At 44.7% G+C, this 19,346-nt stretch overlaps 2 protein-coding genes across 6 annotated transcripts; both read left to right on the top strand.

Moving 5' to 3' along the window:
• Window positions 1-210: 210 nt before the first annotated feature.
• LOC136535518 (uncharacterized) lies at window positions 211-3,791 on the top strand. Of its 3 annotated transcripts, none has more exons than XM_066527788.1 (9): window positions 211-614; window positions 723-1,060; window positions 1,148-1,232; window positions 1,338-1,379; window positions 1,581-1,665; window positions 1,954-2,006; window positions 2,146-2,364; window positions 2,622-2,668; window positions 2,779-3,791. In XM_066527788.1, exons 1-9 carry the CDS (start codon window positions 543-545, stop codon window positions 2,831-2,833), a joined length of 996 nt encoding a protein of 331 aa, XP_066383885.1. In that variant the 5' UTR covers window positions 211-542; the 3' UTR covers window positions 2,834-3,791. The 3 variants fall into 3 exon arrangements, with proteins under 3 accessions (XP_066383885.1, XP_066383884.1, XP_066383886.1); XM_066527787.1 differs by having other exon boundaries at window positions 401-614; window positions 1,497-1,665; XM_066527789.1 differs by having other exon boundaries at window positions 441-591; window positions 1,497-1,665.
• Window positions 3,792-9,629: 5,838 nt separating this feature from the next.
• Window positions 9,630-19,342, top strand: LOC136535515 (uncharacterized). Of its 3 annotated transcripts, none has more exons than XM_066527782.1 (8): window positions 9,630-9,879; window positions 11,529-13,964; window positions 14,083-14,201; window positions 14,656-16,368; window positions 16,553-16,601; window positions 16,692-16,933; window positions 17,066-17,167; window positions 17,305-18,406. In XM_066527782.1, the coding sequence occupies exons 2-8, from the start codon at window positions 11,763-11,765 to the stop codon at window positions 17,339-17,341; spliced, it is 4,464 nt and encodes a 1,487-aa protein (XP_066383879.1). In that variant the 5' UTR covers window positions 9,630-9,879; window positions 11,529-11,762; the 3' UTR covers window positions 17,342-18,406. The 3 variants fall into 3 exon arrangements, with proteins under 3 accessions (XP_066383879.1, XP_066383877.1, XP_066383878.1); XM_066527780.1 differs by lacking the exon at window positions 17,305-18,406 and adding an exon at window positions 18,430-19,342 and having other exon boundaries at window positions 9,631-9,879; XM_066527781.1 differs by lacking the exon at window positions 17,305-18,406 and adding an exon at window positions 18,430-19,342 and having other exon boundaries at window positions 9,631-13,964.
• The last annotated feature ends 4 nt before the right edge of the window (window positions 19,343-19,346 follow it).

Here is a 19,346-nt window from a genome sequence, read left to right as displayed (position 1 = left end):
ATTTAAAGTGATAGGACACTTTATTTGTACGTTTTTCCTATTTATTCATATATTGTATGTAAATCTTTTGTTTAAAGGGCTGAACCGTCAACCGTGGATGAAGGAAAAGAATAAGATACATTTTTTTGAGGGCCCAGCACTAGGGCAACTAGGGGCATGGCCCTAGTCGTGGCCCAATTAACTAGGGAGCAGTTCTTCAGTTTATTGGTCCATCAGACACCAGCCCAACAAAGGAGTCTAACTGAAGCCAGGGAAAATAGGGCAGGGGAAATGCTCGCGCGTCAGAGTCGCGCGCTCGGGCCTTGCCCCTCGGCCGGTCGCCGGCCGCTGCCCAGCCCCAGCGCCCGAAGAAGGCCCAGCAGGACACAAAGCCCACGAAGCGACCAGGCGACTCCAATTCGTCGCCCCAATCCATCCGCTTCTCCGTCGCCCGCCGCCGGGCGCCGGCTGCCAGCCTCTCCCCTCCCTCACCACCCCCTCCTTTGCCGACCGCCACGCCTCTCCCTCACCACTCCTTCGCTGCAAGACAGTACCATGAGTCCATGACACCTCGGCACCTCGCCCTCCGCCCTGCAAGCTCACAGAACAAAGGTTCGCCTTCCTCTTCCATAGCAGTAAGCCAGCGACAGCAGCAGCAATGCGACCTTCATTTCGTCCTTTGCATCCCAAATTCCAGCAGTAGAAGAGCTTCTAGTCTAATTGCTCCTTCATTTTGTTTGCAGGAAGCCAGCCTATTCGAGACGAGCTCGAGCCTTGCTGCCTTGGCGAGCTTCAGCCGAATCGAGGTCGAGCCTGGCGTCAGGCCAACAGACAAAGCAACGCAAAAACCCTTCGAATCAATGGAGACCTCCGCAGCAACCCCGACCCGGCCGCCCCACCCGGTGGCCGCTTCCCCATCACCGTCGTCCTCGTCGTCGCTGAGGCTGTGGAGGTCAGCGGCGCAGCGCAACGTGCGCAACCAGTGGTCGCATCTGAGGACCACCAAGGACCAGTGGCTGGCCGCCGTTGCTGATGGCCGCTCCCACGCCTCCGCGCTCGTCAACACCCACCTCTCCCGCAGGTAGGCCTCCTTTCTGTTTGTGTGGGGGTACTTCAGGGTTTGAGATTTCGGCCATGGATGATGGAGTTGTGTGGGGTTCGCTGTCAGGAACATGCCGGCGACGGATTTTGGGGTGCTCAAGGACATGCCGGGGATCCGTGATAAAGCTAACTCCAAGTTGGCACGTAGAGAGGTAGTAACACCTTGGCCACCAATTCAGTGTAAGATTTGCTTCACAGCGTGATTTAGTTATCCATTATGCTACTAATCCTTTGATTTTGTTGCTTTCTTGGTTTAGGAGCAATACAGTGGCATGCTTCTGTCGGCCTACAAGGAGATGGTAATTTACCACTGCAAGGCTATGCTGATTCAGTTATTTTAAATTCAGGTCCCATAGCGCATTGTAGTTTGATGTCAACTCCTCCAGTAATATTTTTCTTCATTACCCTGTTCATAGGTCCGTCAGCTGTCCTACTTGGTTAAAGCTTCCCATTCTATGCGCCGTTTTTCCAAAGCGACTCCAAATTGCTCCATCATGCAGTTTTCTGACCGCCAAGATGATTTGAATGATTCAGGGGATGGTGGAGGAGCACCAGTATTCAAATGGTTCTCCATATTAGAATTTGGTGGGTTACTCATCTCTTGCTTCTGTGGATTAAGTCACTACTAAGATCTTTCGTCTGTTGGGTGTGCCAATGATCTCCTAACCTATCTGATTGCCTTTGAAAAGTTTCAAAAGGTCAAATGAGTTTGATTTAGTAAGACTACTCAGAGTACTATACTTTTCTGGTTAAATATATATATTCTCACGTTTGAGAAATGCCAATCAATATCTGAGATCACTGCACAGATTATGTTTACATATTTCGAGTCCACATGATAAAAAGATATTGTGTTTTCTTTAATCACCTCAGAGAGTCTTGCCCAGGAGCTTGTTGAGATGTTTGTTTCAGAGCAAAAGTTGAAGGTACATCATCCCTCTTTATATGGTGATGCTTGCTGATAACAGAAAAGTTTTTTTATTCAGTCTATCTGTGTTTTAGGTTGTGCGTTCTTCTTCTCTTTTGGAGAAGTCTCCTGACAATGTAAATCATTTGTATCTGTAGAGGCTGCTACTCTTGGGATTTCTCTCGATTACTTTAAACGAAGGTGTAGAACATCAGACATCATTAGATTGGGGTGATGAGCTATATGATGGTGAATCAAACGAACTTCAGAGTATTGGCCTTCAGTCAGGAGATACCTATCAACTGCCTGAAAATTGGAGTGCGGATATCTTAGGGAGTCAGCGGCCTGGCAATACCCCTTCGCACGAAGTTTTACAGGTTCTTGTTTATGGTTTGCAAAGTTCACTTATGGTCCTTCGGAAATCTTGCACTTTATCTAGACACATGCATGTCATATAACAAACTGTTTCTTTCCTGATATCCTCTTTTTAGTAGGCTTATAGAATACTAAGTTGTCAATGTGTAAACAAATGATTTATAGAAGGATCATCTTTGTATTAGATCAAATTTAGCTAGCTAAAGCTGTCATGCTTCTCAAACAAGGTTATATATCTTGTTAACTTCCTGTTTTACAGGTTTATTTAACCACTTGGCATACTAATATGAACATCAAGCTGAGTAGGTAAACCATATTTTGTTATCTTTTAACTTTTGAATTTTATATGTTAATAAACAGAATTTGCACCTTGAATTTGGTTGTGATAGCAATGATGATTTCTTACATTATATCAGAATTGATGAAATATTTGAGCTTGTTAAGGAGGAGATGGAGATTAAACTGTCTTGAAGATTCTGATTCATTTTTTGGGCTAATCATCAAGTAAGAAGAAATGGAAAAGAAAGAAATATCAGTTCATTATTCATCAGGTTTCTCTATCCAGTGTCTTTCTTTGCCTTATGCTCTTAGAATATAGTACTGCTCTCGAAATGCACATACAGATCTAAGCCAGTACAAACCCATGCTATTTACCCAATGGTCACCCTGGAAACATATTGGGAGAGTTACGGATCATTCACCTAGCTTCAAGTTTGTTCTGAGATAATGTAGATGTGCAATATTTGCTTCATTCGCATGCCTTACAGATCTTGGTGACATGCTTGTCGAAAACACATTGCTTTTGGTGGTTTTCATTACATTTATGGATTGTAGATTTTCTGGTTATTATTATTATTATTACAAACCCAGAGAAAGTAAGCTGTGGATTAATCCATGCATGTACATGATGTATGTTGAAGGGCGGGCCTGGTGCAAGCGGTAGAGTCTTACCGTCCGTGACCGGAAGGTCCCGGGTTCGAGTCGCGGTCTCCTTGCATTGCACAGGCGAGGGTAAGGTTTGCCACTAACACCCTTCCCCAGACCCCGCACAGAGCGGGAGCTCTCTGCACTGGGTACTTGGGAGTGGTAGCCTGTGTGGGAAAAGGCAAGCACACTGCTGCTTGGCTGTACTGTCCAGTTGCTTTGGCCCGCTATGTCCTATACCCAGGCTGGGCCTGTCAGCCCGGCCTGTTCGGCTGGTATTAAAGTCAGCTGATAAGCCGGCTGAAGCTGATTTGTTGTGAGAGAGAAATACTGTAGATTTTAGCTGATAAGCCGGCTGATAAAGCGAAGAGGCCATACTTTATTTTGCTCGGAGGAAAAAGAAAGGCTTTTGCCTCTCCTTTTCTGTTACCGTCTTGGATGGCACAACAAAGGATAATGTACGCCGCTGATTTTATTAGATATATACAATATACGCTCTTATACTTACACTGCAACATACAGCATGCTCTATGTATCTGGAGAAAAAAAAAATCATGTCCTTTTCCATAGCCAATGAACATCCAAGTCTTGGGCCAAATATTTGTGTGGTTTTCCTCTTCTTTTTAGAGGGAATATCTGCGTTGTTTTCTAGTCATTCTGATGTTGCCATAGGCATGATCCATCTCGCCCATATTCCTAGGGTGAGTGGCAAGAGGAGAGCCATTGGGCCAATGCCTCTTCTGCTCACTGGTGCAGTGCTGCTGCCGCCACAAATTCCAAGCGAACACTTGATGCAGGAGAGGATAGGAGAGCCTCGTTCCACTAGCACTTGGGGACCCAAGCAAAGAAGCATGCCATATCCGATATTCATTTCCAATGATTGGGAACTTAGGTGGAAGATTAATAAAAGGGTCGGGTGATGCGAATTTTTTTAAAAAAAAGATGGGCCAGGCCCCAGGGTGTGGACCAGATGCTTCCATAGGCATGATCGTTATCTCTGTTCCTTTTAAAACTTCCAAAACGACTTGTAGGATTATTATACCGGTACTCCCTCCGACAACAAAACAATGCAATTCTCGTTTCTCGAGAAGTCAATTAGTTTGAACTTTGATCAAAATTATATAAAAAATACTAACATTCCTGATGTAAAATTAGTATCATTAGATTAGTCATAGAATATATTTTCATAATAAATTTATTTGGAGACATAAATATTAATATTATTTGCTATAAACTTAGTCAAATTTGAGTTACTTTGATCGACACGGATCTCATAATTGTATTCTTTTCTGGACTGAGGGAGTACAATATTCCCTCACGGACCCAGGACACCAGTCAAACTAACGAACATGTGCTCACTAGCAGCAGTGCTGCTGATCCTGGTTTCAGAGTTCAGACGACCTGTCCGTCAGCCCTGCATTGATAATTAATTTGTACGTAACGAAACCGATTCTATCTGGCCAGGTCAGCCGGTGCCGGTCAGGCGAGGCTAGCAGTCTAGCACTGACCGGCCAATGCAGTTTCTCTCTCTACACGATCTGCCTGTCTCCCCGTGATTACTAATCAGACTGCGAGGCACAGAGGGAGACTGGGAGAGGGTGACGCTGCTGGCCTGCTGCTACAAACAACAAACACCACCCACAAGGCATAGTTTTCCCCGGCCTCACATGAGTATGACCAAGGCCACCGTTGCGACCACACGCACACGCATGACGCATCTATCGCTCTCTGCCGCTCTCTGTCCGAGGGGGAATATGGAATGGAATGATGCCGGCCGAGCGACGCGGCGACCAGCGGCATGCAGACGCAGGTAGAGGCAGGGAGAGCCCCATCACGAGCAGAGCAGGTCAATCGCGGCCGTACCCTGCAGTAATCAATACCGGAATGTTCCTGCTGCCTGTCCGCCTCGGCCTCCACTTGTGGCCCTTTTTCAATGTTGTTTTCGAATAGAACAACCTGCACGCTGCAGGTGCTGTCTGCTGTGGGACTCTGCGGTCATGCGTGCCGATCACATCTGCCTCTGCCTGCCGATGACACACGGGGGGCAGCAGGCACCACCTGCCTGCGTCGCCGTGTCGCCGTCAGGGTCAGGCAGGCAGGGTCGTCAGGGTTCCCGGATCCCCAGCAACTGGTGGCCACGTCGTCTTCGTCGGAAAGCGCAACCAAGTCTGGTCTCGCGCACGCACGGGTGCTGCTGTTGGCTGCTGCAGCTGCGAGAATCCCTTTGATAATTATGACGGCCAGGTGGGGGCTTTAAAACTGGAAAGGTCCCGTGTTCCTTTGCTTGCGTACTGGTGCTACAAGGACTACAATGCGGAGGGCAGGATCTCTGTTTCTGCTGGTGTCCAAATCAGCAGGCTTTTCCAGCTTCTGATGAAAAGGCAGCTCGATCGGCTCAAGTCAACCTCAGACGCGGTTTTTTTTTTGGATTTTGGAGGCAAGGCAACTTGTGAACTTTGAAAGGAAAGGGTGTGCTGTGTGCTGGCTGGCTGTCTGGCTGATGGCTGCCCTTGCCTTCCAATCAGAGGCCGGGAAATAGATGGATAAGCAGATATTATTCTCCTAGATCCTCTCGTCACTTGCGCAAAGTACAACAAAAAGGGTGGAACGGCTGGCGCCATGACACATGACGTGACAAGATTATCAATCCCCGTACACTTTGCAGATCTCCTTCACTCTCGGGTCAGCATTTTTAGGCATTGTTTAGTTCCTCCCCTAAAGTCTACTCTCTATCCCATCGAATGTTTGACGCATGCATGCAGTATTAAATATAGACTAAAAAATAACTAATTGCACAGTTTGCGACTAATTTGCGAGACAAATCTTTTAAGCCCAATTGGTCCATTATTTGACAATGTGGTGCTACAGTAACACATATGCTAATGCTGGATTAATTAATTAGGCTTAATAAATTCATCTCGCAGATTACTGATGGATTCTGTAATTTATTTTTTTATTAGTATCCAAACAACCTATGCAATACCCTCATGTGACACCTGATGTGACCCCAAAACTTTACACCGATTAAACACAAGGCCTTAATGCTCTCGCACGAGCAACGGAAAAAGGCAAGCAGAAAGAAAAGGGCCGGCCGGCATCTAGTACATACAATACACTTGACTACACGCACGCATGCAGATGTGTGGCTGCTGGGTGAGGGTGAGGTCGCCCATGTTTTTTTTCCCCACGGGATGGGAAAGCCGGAAAGGCACGCGTAGCGTAGGAGGCAGAGGTGTCGCTTTGCCCAGGATTCTTGGAGCGAGTCCGTGGAGATCAAGTGGCGTGTGACGCGGACGCGCACGGATCGGCGGCAGGGCGTCGCGGGCGGCCATTGGGCCGGCCAGGGGAAATGGAACGCGCCGCTGGATGCTGACTGCTGTGCACGGCATGCAGACGCCGATCTGCCAGACGGCGGGCAGCCGGTGTGCGGCAGCACTGCAGCGCAGCGCGTGCGCGCGCACGGGTTTGTCCCGTGCCCGTGCACCCGCGTGGCGTGCCACCGCTTTTGTTTGGGCGCCGGAGCAATTAGCTCTGCAGTTGCGGGGATGCAACAGAATTACAGAAACAGCCCCCCCTGCCTGCCACATCCTGGCGTCGGCATGCATGCATGCCTGTCTCGTAGCAGTGCCCTACCTATGAGTAGTACTGCTTCCGGCCGGCTGCCGCCACTACTGCATCACCAGCTGCTGGTAGTAACCGTTAGGTTTTGTTTAAATCCAGCATGTAAAATTTTGGGTGTCACGTGGGCATATGAGTATTCGGATACTAATAAAAAAATAAATTATAAAATCCGTTAGTAATCCGCGAGACAAATTTATTAAACCTAATAAATTCGTCATTAGCACATGTATTACTTTAGCACCATATTGTCAAATCATGGTCTACTTAGGCTTAAAAGATTCATCTCACAAATTAGTCGCAAACTCTGTAATTAGTTATTTTTTAATCTATATTTAATACTCTATGCATATGATGGGATATAGAGTAAACTTTAGGGGAGAAATTAGGCGTGACTGACACAGGTGCAGATGCTTTGCACGGCATGGCCCTGGACTGGCGTCCAGGGAATGTTCCGAGTCGGTACACAGGCCAGCCCAGGCCAGTACAGGCCTACTACAAGCTCCCCAAGTTCCAAGGTCATGTGACCGTGTGAGATTTGATGACGAGATGGAAAAAGCGTTGTACTTTAGCAGTGGGGGCAGCAGCAACCGCCGAACAGCAGACAGAATGTGGTCGTGGAGTATGATAATACACTCTCCTCTCCCATTGGCTGGCTGCTTCCTTCTTTGACAGATTGCATACGGCTACTCTAGGTCAAGACCAGCTTTTGTTTTCACCTTTTCACTTTGGATAATAAGACAGGAGAGCGAGAGGTACTCTAGGTCCGTTTGACCTTTCAATCATTTGGAGTATGTGCTCCCAGATGTGAGTAACCAACTGAGTAAACGGTTTACCGGCCGGCTTATTTTTAGTGACTGCGAGTCACTCAGCAGAAGCTCGCCTACCGCTTTGGTGTGTTATATAATGGAAGGGGGTCTACTTAAGGCATTTTGCTAGCTAGATTCTAATGTATGCAAGGGGAAAAAACTTACTAGGTCCTATATTACCCTAGCTAGTACAGTACTATAAAGATACAGTGACATTTTGATGTACATTCTTAGTGTTTGGGAACAAAGATACTTCATGTGCCATATTCATGGTGTAGTAACCACGAGAAGGCATCTACTCCATATCTCAATTGTGGAGTCTTCTGTCCATTTATACCCATGTGTATGTGCACGTTTTTCTACTACATGATAGAAGTCGTAATGTCGTTATGATTCCCTACTTCATATAGTTACTACACATACAAATATATATTGATGTAAGTTGTTGTAGTTCTTAGGATCACTTTAGGTTTCTTTTTATAGTACACACCAATTCAAGGACATTAATTGTCCCCCCTAAATGTACTTGCATGTTTTGCTTGCGGACAAAAGATCAGTACTAATAATCATTGAGTGTAGTCAGGGTATAAAGATTGTACGATTTAACAGCTTCTCTTCTTTCAGAGAACTTGATTGGAGGTATAGAATAGAAACATTGCAATAGATACATTCACGATGTTCTCCAATGGACAAACATGGTGAGACGTATTCTCCCAAGGTCATAGACGAACTATTGGAATGGAGTGAGTACTGGACGTATGCGAGGCAACCTAACTATTTGTTTTCATTGATCCCTTGTGGTGGTTTCTGCCAACCCAATTTCATTGACTCCCGAATCAGCATAGGTGCTTGGATTTATAGCAAATTATTCCATTCGACCACATGATGTTTAGGGATCAATAGACCACAAAGCACCTATATTTATACTAGTAATTTCTATGATAAAATGTCATTTCAAATAAAAATGACATAAATATTTTTAAAGCATTTTTATGAATCTAGCAAAGTAGCAGAGTCTGTCCTATACCGCCAATCTGTGTATTTCGTTATGTATCCATAGTCATTGTTAAAAGGAGCTGACCACTAGAAAACCTAAAATAAAATACTTTTGTAATAGGAGGGAGTAACAAAAAAATGTTCTACAATTCATTTGCATACTTTCTCTAGACCTTTAAGGTGCAATCGAAATTCTAAATCTTTTTTATGATCAATAAATCACAAAAAATATATAGTTTAGAAACACGAAAGTTTATCTTGAACTATACTTTCATGATTTTTCAAATAAACAAAAAATGATATGCCTATATGTAATAATATAAATATATAATTTATGGTTAAACCATGTGTATATATCTAGAGTTCATCATGCCCACACACCAAATCTTTTCTTTACCAGGAGTATGGGCGTGTTTGGTTGGGATCCTGAGCCTGGCCTGAACCCGACATGAAAAATCCAACTCTATGGAGTGATGCTTGGGCCAGACAACTTAGACAAATCATCAACCAAACAAGTCCTATGTCTTTGCCAAATATCTGTATATACACGGGGTGAAGTAAAAATTAATGTTTTACTACACGCTCAGCACCATCAAACAACCTCCCTCTTTAAAAGTTAAAACCAACCATCCCCTCATTTACTCGCCACTTTACTGGCGGGCTCCCATCCCGATGGCTCTTTCACTCCTCTCTTTCCTACCCCCACCACCCACATCCACCCGGTCCCTTTCCTCCCCTAACGCCGTCAGCCCCGAGCCGTCACCCGCGCTCTCGATCCGACAGCCCACGCCCCTGCGCCGACCGCAGATGGACGGCCGGGATCACCCGCTTCCGGTCCAGGCCGAACCGGGCCATCGGGCGAGCCGGACCGGACGCGCCTTCGTTGAAACCTTCGCAGGGCCAGTACGCCACGCTTTATCTTGCACCCCCTCTCCACGAGCTACAGCTGTGTAGCGCTCTCTCTCCTGGCTCGCTCGCTCGCCTCGCCTGCGCCCTCTCTCTCTCTCTCCTGGCTCGCTCGCGCTGTGGAGCTCGAGACCCTCGCCATTCCGCCGCGGGAAACCCTAACCCTAGCCCTCGCACCGCCGCGGGAGGCCGCGGGAGGGCCCGGGTCGCGCCGCGCCGCCGATCCCGATCCAGACGCCGTCGCGCCGAGCCGCGCTGATCGAGGTAGGTCTCGCCCGAATCAGGCCGGAATTCGCGGGGTCTCTCCCCGGGTGCGCGTCTGCAGGGTGGTGAATCGGGCGGGCGGGGCCTCGCGCTGAGGGTCCGTGACGTGATCGGGTTCGGGGATTTTTTTAGGGGGATAATGGTGCGGGCTTTTTCTCCGGGGGATCTGTGCGGGTGGGGAGATTGGGAGCTCAGTGCTGCTCGATCTCGCGGCGTTTTGGTCGTCGGTGCTCGTCGGGATGCTAAATTTTAGGTTTTAGTGGGTAATTTGTGCGTGGTGGGCTGGGGTTTGGTGGATTCAAGCTTGGGTTTCAGGTCACCCGAGCTCAGGCTCTCGCTACAAGTGGCTCATGGAGCGTTTGGGCTTGCTTAGCTTGAGCTGCTCCTTGCCGCGTGCGCTGGGATTTGGGCGTCTCCTAGCTGGGGAGAAGCGTGGGGATTTAGGGATGCCTCTGTAGATGCCGCACGCTTTGTTCCTGTTTCCCCCCCATTTTTTTTTCAGCGGCCTTCTTGCTTTCACGGCTCCTTCGAACTTTGAGCTCTTAGTCTCTCGTCTAGTGGACGCGGCAGTGCTCGAACTGCTTCCTTTCTGTTTCTTCTGCATCTTAAAAGTCTTAGGCAGCTGCATCCCTTGTTTATGGGGCCAAAAGTCTGGATCTTTGGCCTCAACCGGTGTATGGAGTGATGATTCTTCAACTGTTGACATTTTTTAACTACACTTTCTCTTGTATTTGCTTGATTTTGTGCCCCAAGTGTTCTGTGTTATGAACTGTACCTGGTTTTCAAGTGTAGTCCAACGAGCTTGTCATTTCTAGTTTCCATTTATGAACACTCGGCTGTAGTTATTGTGCTGTGTGAGTGTTCTATTCTTTTGTTGAGGTCATAGGTGGGTATTGGCTGCTAATTCAGTTTCCTGTCATTTTGTGAAGTGAGAGAAGCCCTTTATATCTTCTTTTGTGCTTTTATAATTCTTCATTCCTGTGCCTGTCAAAGTATGGCCACTAGTATTGATGAGGAGCTCTAGGATACTCAAGTACTTGCTCACGAGTTGTATGAAGCTCTTGTTTCTTGTCACTGTGGTTGCACTAGTTTACTTCACTTGCTAGTTGCCACCTACGTTAAGCTTAATTGGCATCATCAGTTACAATCAAGGTTTTTTAGATATCAAATCATAAGCTCATTTTTCCAATTGGAGTTCTACCACTGCGAATTTCTATGACTGCTCTCGTCTGACCTGTGCGGGCTTTTGTGCACAGCTGCATTGAAGAATGTGTCTCATTTATTAACTATGCTTCTAACTTTTAAGCAAGAGGAGATCCACTTTGCTATTGATTGTTGGTTTGGAAACTTCAATTATTTATCTTCAAGTTATGGCATTAATCTTTTTATAAATCAATAACATAGTGCTGGCACAAATTTGGGAACATCTGTTGTACTATTAGGTGCTGCGTTCTGCCATTACCTTGTATGCCTCTGTTGCTCATGAATTTGTTTAATATACTAATGTAGCTTGTTTGTATGGCTTGTGGTCTTGTGGATTCTCCTAAATTGAGATGATTTTATGCAGCTAGGATATGGCTTGTTTCTTTGGTTGTTACATACTTATATGTCAATAATCGTTTGATACAATGATTCTTCCACATTTGCAGTCTCTGGCGGAATAGAGGACGGACACAATTTCAGATTGCTTGCAGCTAGTTTATTTTTCCAGCCCAGGGTGAACTTCTGGGTAGCGTAGTTTGTCGTGGGTTTATCTTCCTCAGCATAGAAGCGAACAGTTGTGAAGGCTGCTTATAGTTCTATATGATATGAAAGTTTGGGAACTATCAATTGCAAATTGGCCACTCTTTCACGGGCATTAGACCCTTAGGGACACTCCAGGAATGTCACATTTTCACCCCACACAGCATGCAGGTGACAGTGATTTTCAGATGTGGCAGCAGCAGATGATGTTCAAGCAGTTGCAGGAGTTTCAGAGGCAGCAACAACTACAGCAGTCTGATCATGGAGCCAGGATGCAGCCCTCTTTTGGACAGTTTCATGCTCCTGCAAAACCTTTGCCTGCTGATCAATTGTCGACAATGCCAAATGAAATGGTCAACAATGAAGCCCTGAATTCTGCATGGCCACATAATTTTACTGGTGGTGACCCGAGTGTGACGAGTAACTCCCAAATGTTGAATAATGGTAGCACAAATTGGGATCAGATTGTTGGCACTCCCGGTGTGGGCAATTTCATGAATGGTTCAATGTTGGCGAATGCTCAGAATCAATCTATGAGACCAATGGGATTAGCTACCCACCAAGTGGATCAATCTTTTTATCCAATGCATGCTACTAGCAGCAGAGGGCCTGGAAACCAGTATTCCCAATTTTTAGGGATTCCTGCTGATCCTCAGAGTGCATTAGCAAGGGTTGGTTCAAATCAGTCAGAAAAGACATCCAGACCATTCAACTCTTCAATGAATGAACATGGTCTTCATATGCAAGGTACCGCCAGTTTGATGCATAATTTTCGTGGAAAAGGGGGTTTCTTAAATAACAGTCTGATGCAAAGTCAAGGTGATAATATCAGGGCAGGCAGTCCAATTACAATGAATCAACTACAACATGGTTTTCAAACCCATGATTTTCATGGTAGGTCAAACCAAGTTGATCTTCAAGCAGGCATGCAAGAGAAATCAGCAATGCAGGTAGGGCAAGCAAGTCGTGGGGCTAGCCTTGACCCTACCGAGGAGAAAATCTTATTTGGGAGCGATGAGGATAGCAACTGGGGAGCTTTGTTGAGGGGTGACAATGATAATGGCAATTCTTTGGACAATGATAATTATGGTGGTGGCTACTCATCTCTACAGAGCGGTAGCTGGAGTGCCCTTATGCAGGAAGCTCTCCAGTCTACAACCAGTGAAAATAGTCCCAAAGAAGAGTGGAGTGGCTTGAGTTTCCATAAAAGTGAGCAGGTGATGGCTAACAATTCAACTTTATCAGGACGCGATGATAATAAGCTTACTGGGCTAAGCAGTGCAAACCTAGAAAATGCACGTCCTTCGCCATCGTCCAGCTATGCTGATGGAACAATGAATAACCCAAATCTTGCCAGTTTTCAGCATGCCATAAGGCCTCCATTCGAGCGAAGGGACCATATGGCTCATGAATCTCCTACTGCTCCCGTTAACAATCATCAATCAACTTCTGAAGTGAACAATGGGTACTTTCAGCAGGGCTTAAAACAAATTCAATCTGATGGAAGGCAAGAACAAGCGCACCTAGCAAATGGAATTTGGCCGCATCAAAAGACTGAACTGCTCAGAAATAATTTGCAGTCAACTGGTGTGCATGCTACGCCACCTGGTGCACATGGATTTTGGATGTCACAACAAAATACAGCTGATCACAATATCAACAAGTCCAATAATAACCAAAATGACTGGAAAGCTAACAATGCGCTTGGACAAGACATGCGCAATAGCCAAAATGTCTTTAATAGCAATGAGAACTCTTGGAAGTCAACTGGAGGTAACGCTAATTCAGTCCAGAGACTTCAGCAGAGGAAGTCTGATGTAAGCACTGCTCATGAAAGTTCAGATGGTAAAAATATTAGCATGATGAGCTCAAGCATGCCAATGATGACACAAGATCATTATCAGATGGTCACTAGTCGGAGTGGTGAGCAAATTGGCATGAACCGTAATATGGCACATAGAGCTCCAGAGACCTCTGAGTCACCAGGAAAAAGCGCAGAACAAAGACCAGGTGATTTCAACCAGGAATATCTAAATGCAACCCCTAACGAAAGGCAAACACACATTTTAAACCATGGACAACACATAACAAGTGATTCTGCTCCCAGAAGGCATTCTGTATTTGCTGGGAAGGAATCCGAAAATTTAGGTCAGTCTAGTCAGCAAGCAATGGGATCTTACATGTTGCAGAATCGTGCTATGGGGAGCTCTGAGATGAACATTGGCCCATCCCCAGGCAATCCAGTTTCAAATAACCTGTTTCCACCTCAGATGCGGAATAATCTGCAGCATCATTTTGGCACAAACTCCCATGTTTCCAATAATATGCCTTCAGTAAGTGAGGTATGCTCCTATTACATCTCCATGACTGCTGTGCTGGATATTTTTTTGTTCATTCTCTTCTGTATCATTACAAATTCTTGTGACATTCTTATTCATGAGGCAATTCCCTTATTTGTAGAAAATGATGATGGCACAGGAACAACTTCAATCTCGACATGGTCTCCCTAACAGCTCCAGTGCATTACCTTTTGGAGGAGCTGATACTGGTCTGTCTCAGAATAGAGCAGTTCAAAACAGGTACTCCCTACTTCATTTAATGCTTCGAACCAGGTCAATCCATAATAATTTTTAACATCTAGTTGGTAATGTGAGGCTTCAGTTCCTGCTTCATTTATTGCACAGCTGCATTTAATTCTTTCTGTCATGATGAAACTGCTTCTGTTCATAGGCTATATTGATTTCCATTAGTACTAGAGAGGTTTACCTAAATGTCTGCCATACTTGTCACTCTGTGTGTTACCTTTTGCTGTTTGCTAACTAGCAGTCCATAATCTTTCTGGATGTGCAAATATTCGTGTTCTGTATTCTACTGTGATGTTTTGCAGTGTTCAGTAACTCTGTTGTATGGGAGTTCTTTCAGTAGCTCTGTTGTATGGGAGTTCTTTCTTGACTTAAGTAGTCCGTCCAGCATCTGTAGCCATCTCATGCTAATTTTTTCATAAGGAGCCTGATGAATATATGTTTTCTGTAGTCAACATATGCTTCAGCTTCTTCATAAGGTGGATAGCTCAAGAAATAGCAATGTGGTTGCTGACATACCCAACAATTCCCTTGGCGTTGTTTCTGCCCAGCAACAACTTAACCATTCTTCTTTGCAAGGATTTGGGTTGAGACTGGCACCACCATCCCAACGCCAATCAAATTCGGGTAATTTATGGTCTAGTCAGACTAATGCTGATGGCAAGCAATCTGACCACTCAGCACAAGATGATGACCGCACACAGCTACCTTCCACCCCTAGCCAGTCATTGACTCCTCAGCATCAAAACTCTCAATCTTCACCATTTCACAGTTCAGAAACAGAAAATACTGGGCAACCAATTGCGCGTTTCCCCCAATTAAGTTCAGGCCAACAGTATCCTGTGGCAGATGCTAGATCTGGTCCTGCACCCATGGTGCAGCAGCAGCCTCAGCAAAGCAACTCCGCAACAGTGTTCAAGAATGTATGGACAAACATATCAGCACAGCGCCTAGCTGGTATGCAAGTTAACAAGATTACACCCAACATCCTTCAGTCTATGATGTTTCCAAATAATGCTGCATCTTCCAACTTATGGAGCTCTCAGAAGGCAGATGATCAAGGGCAGAGGGCAGCAACTCCATCAGATATTGCAACAAGTTCAGCGAACTCACAGAATCAAGATCCAAAACAAGCTGCTGATAGTGATACAGGGTTAGCATCTTCCCAGAAGGCAAACCTAGAGTTGGCAGGAACTACTGTAACAGGAAACGAATCCTTGCCGAAGCTTTCTTCAGATGGGAATTCCATCAATGCTGTTTCATCCTTTGCACAGTTGCGTCAGCAAGGCATCCTTGATGCTAAACATGGGGAGAACCCAGGAGCTAATTTTCAGGCTATGAATGCTTCCCACAATAGCGCTAATAATAGTGGTGGCATTGTTTTACATGGAAGCCCAGCACCTTCAAACATTCAGCAGCAAAATTACTCTCTTCTACATCAAATGCAAGCCTTGAGGCATACGGATATTGATCCAGGTAGTTTAGCTGGAAAGACGACAAGACCTGATATTGGTCCTGATGCTTCACAGATTGACTGGAAGTCTGGTCAGAGGTTTGCTCATGTAGCCAATAACTCAACCAAATCGTCTGCAGATAACATTGGGAGCCCTGGTGTCCCAGGGTCATTCAATTCAGACATGAAAATGCTGAGTTTTGCTTCACGGAGTGAGGAGGGAAATCCTAATATACCTTCTCAGCTTCCTTCTGGAGAGCGCCCGTCTCCTGGTATGGTTACTGCACAAAATGATAATCAGAATCAAGTTCAGCCTATGGGCACAAGTGCAATGTCAAATTCTGTTGAAAGAAGTGAGAGGCCGAGGATAAACCCTCAAATGGCACCTTCTTGGTTTGGACATTACGGAAACTATAGAAATGGTCAGAGTGTTGCTATGCTCAACACGCAGAAGCCCACGGCTTTGCCATATAATTTTCCGAAAGCTTCTTGGAACAATGAAAATAATAACCCTGCTGAAAATAGAGTTGAATCTGGCCAATCAGTTAGGCCTGGGCATCATCTCCCATCAACAAGAATGGAAGCTTTGATTCCTTCCAATGTAAAAGTATCTTCAGTGATGAGAAGGCCTAAGAAGCGTAAAGCTATGGACTCCGCACTTGTTTCTTGGCATAAAATAATTGAAAGCCCACAAAAATTGAGGAGCATCAGGTAAACATTATAACTCATGCTGCAGGTTCCAGTAATGTTTGGACACATTCTATGTTTAAGTTGTTATTAAGTTCTACCACCAGTTCCTGTCACTTTCCTTTATCTTTATTCCTTGATTGAATTGTTTTCATTTATATGGTTCTGATGTGCTTACAAACATGAAAACCTTTTACTTTATTCACAGCACATTTGAGATGGACTGGGCTTGGGCAGCTAATCGGTTAATTGAGAAGGTTAGTACAACTTTACAATTCTGCTATTTCAGTTCTCGTCGATATTGTTTCAAGAGATTTATCTTGACGCTGAACTAAATTCTGGAACAGGATGAGTCAGAAACTCCAGACGATTCTCCTTTAAATTATTTACCGCGGAAGAGGCTAATTTTGACAACCCAATTGATTCAGCAACTTCTCCCTGCTATACCAGCAACCATTCTGAGAGCACAAGCTGTGTCTGCTTACGAAAGTGCGACATACAATCTATCAATGCTGACACTAAGGGATGCGTGCAGCATGGCATCATCATCATTATATAACTCTTGCTCTCCTGTGGAGGATGAAAATAAGTAAGTCTCCCAAAAAAATGATTATTGTTATGTGCTTTTGCTTATTATTTTATAAGCATGAAGGACATGCTTGTCTGGATCACCTTATTGTTCAAATGCTCATTTTCCTGATTTTGCTCTATCATGGACTAGCCCATCTGAACAAACAAGTGCTAAGAAAATGGAAGACAAAGTGTCAAAGGCCATGGAAGTCTTTGTTGGAAGAATCCGGAAGATGGAAAATGACTTTATAAGGTATGCGATGGCTAATGGCTGTAATGGTTTTCATTGGTATATGGTTCTTTATCCTCCGCAACATTACTGCTTTGATGCATTTATGTTTAAGAATGCTGTTATAATACATCCCTTTGACTGCTTGGAATTTCTGGCAGCACCAGCATACCTTGGACTGAGACCTTGAAAAGTTGAAGCACCATTTATTTTTGTTACAAATAAGAGAGACTGAATTGGATAATTGTATTGGATCCCATTGGAGACTATATATATATATATATATATAATGAGAGACGCAAGAGGGAAATCCTAGACTAGGAGATTACACTAGTACCCTAACAATTTTATAATGAAATTTGGAAGAAATAAAGTACCATTATTGTTCAGGCTGCTGTTGTGCTACCACTTTAGGTTTTGGCACCAAACCATTATGAAGTATATGCACTTCTCGGCTCTATGTCCATGTATAGCATTTCAAGTTGAAATAGAAAATTCTGGAAAATAATAAATCAAAAGGAAAAGGGAAATGAGACAGAAATGATACTACTAAAAAAAGGGCGTACCCAGTGCAGAGAGCTCCCGCTCTGTGCGGGTCTGGGGAAGGGTGTCAGTGGCAAGCCTTACCCCCGCCTGTGCAATGCGAGGAGACCGCGATTCGAACCCGGGACCTTCCGGTCACAGGCGGTAAGATTCTACTGCTTACACCAGGCCCGCCCTTCAGAAATGATACTACTAACCACAAATTTTTTTCCCTTACACATTTTTGGCTTTGAACTGAAATTTCCAAGGATGCTGCAGCACCTCATGCTAAAAAGTCAATTTTCCTCCAGAATGTTCTTGTTAGTTTAGCACCCAAAGCTGAAGCTTAATGACATTGTTTGCACCTCAAAAGGTTTGCACTTCATATGTTTGCTAGTGTACTCTGGGGATGGCTGAATAAATAATTTTGAAATTGTAACTATGTTTCTTTCTTTCTAATTTTCTCCCCACATTTCCACCTGTAGTTGGAAGTGAATTTAAAGTGCTGGTATAAATGCAAGCCTGTGTTGACTATATTTTCACCTACAGCTATATTTGTCGTGATATTTATTTTCACGTTAGCCATTGACACCAGTTCCCACCTGCATTTGGATAAATAATAACTATCACGCCCTGTATCCTAGGAGGATTCCTAAATTAGTTTCGTGCTAATACATCTATATTAAGCTCAAGTCAAACACGATTTGTTTATCAACACAATTTGCCTCCTTTTTGGCTGAAACACAATTTGCCTCTTGTTACAGTTTGAACAAGAGGGCCTCGATGCTAGACGTGCAACTGGAGTGCCAAGATCTGGAGAGAATTTCTATTGTAAATCGTTTGGGAAGATTTCATGGTCGGAACCATGCAGCAGCAGTCGAGGGTTCATCTGCTTCAGAAATGACTCCTCGGAGAATTTTTCCTGAAAGACATGTCATGTCTTTTGCAGTCCCTGGAAATCTTCCTGAAGGGGTGTACTGTTTGTCACTCTAGTGGAATGATCTTCAATTATTTTCTAGCCGCTCAGATGATCTTGGGTTGAGCCCTGTGATTCCCAGTGCTCCTTATTCCATGCAAAGCATGGCCAATCAGAAGTCATATTATCAAGGGGTAACTTGAGAACCGGAAGCGTCACAATACCACGATGAGGCAGGCCGGGGGACGTGTTCCAGCCGATCAACTCAGTGCTGGCTGTTGTTGTTGTCCCTTATATCAAGTATAGGTCCATGTATATTGCGGAAAGTCAAGGAAAAAACTGTGGATCTCCCATCATTTTTCTCAGATGAAGAGTAATTAGCTTCAGAATTTTTTAGAGAAGTCGATGCTTACTAGCTTAGTACATCTAGCGGGTTTCTTCGCTATTTGTCAATCTCTAAGAAATCCATGATGATGGAGTGTTGGCAGGCTAGAGTGGAAATAATAATGTGAGCCTTTCTCTGGGTTCTTTGGTTCCTTTAGGATGGGATGCAAATTGGCTAGTGTGTCCAGTCTAACTGACCACCCTTGTTAGTCAGCAGTTAATTACTAGTTTTATGTAGTGCTGAAAGCATTCATGGAACAAGTGGCGGGTAAAGTGCTTGGAAATTCTTGTAACTTCTGTACCCGTGATGTTTAAACGCTAACGGGTTCCTGTAAATTTAAAGTGCCAATATCCCTGAGGATTTTACTTCATGCAAATTGG

The sequence above is a fragment of the Miscanthus floridulus genome, chromosome 2, assembly GCF_019320115.1.
Source record: "Miscanthus floridulus cultivar M001 chromosome 2, ASM1932011v1, whole genome shotgun sequence".
In the NCBI taxonomy this organism is placed as follows: Eukaryota; Viridiplantae; Streptophyta; class Magnoliopsida; order Poales; family Poaceae; genus Miscanthus; species Miscanthus floridulus.
The sequence above is the reverse complement of the archived record's forward strand: the minus strand, read 5'-3'. Positions and strand labels throughout refer to the sequence as shown.

Coding starts and splice junctions, on each gene's coding strand:
- LOC136535518 (XM_066527787.1), top strand. CDS start 543: ATGACACCTCGGCACCTCGCCCTCCGCCCTGCAAGCTCACAGAACAAA. Junction 1,233..1,337: donor CCAAGTTGGCACGTAGAGAG/GTAGTAACACCT, acceptor TTCTTGGTTTAG/GAGCAATACAGTGGCATGCT. Junction 2,669..2,778: donor ATGAACATCAAGCTGAGTAG/GTAAACCATATT, acceptor ACATTATATCAG/AATTGATGAAATATTTGAGC.
- LOC136535515 (XM_066527780.1), top strand. CDS start 11,763: ATGTCACATTTTCACCCCACACAGCATGCAGGTGACAGTGATTTTCAG. Junction 14,202..14,655: donor AATAGAGCAGTTCAAAACAG/GTACTCCCTACT, acceptor TGTTTTCTGTAG/TCAACATATGCTTCAGCTTC. Junction 16,369..16,552: donor CAAAAATTGAGGAGCATCAG/GTAAACATTATA, acceptor CTTTATTCACAG/CACATTTGAGATGGACTGGG.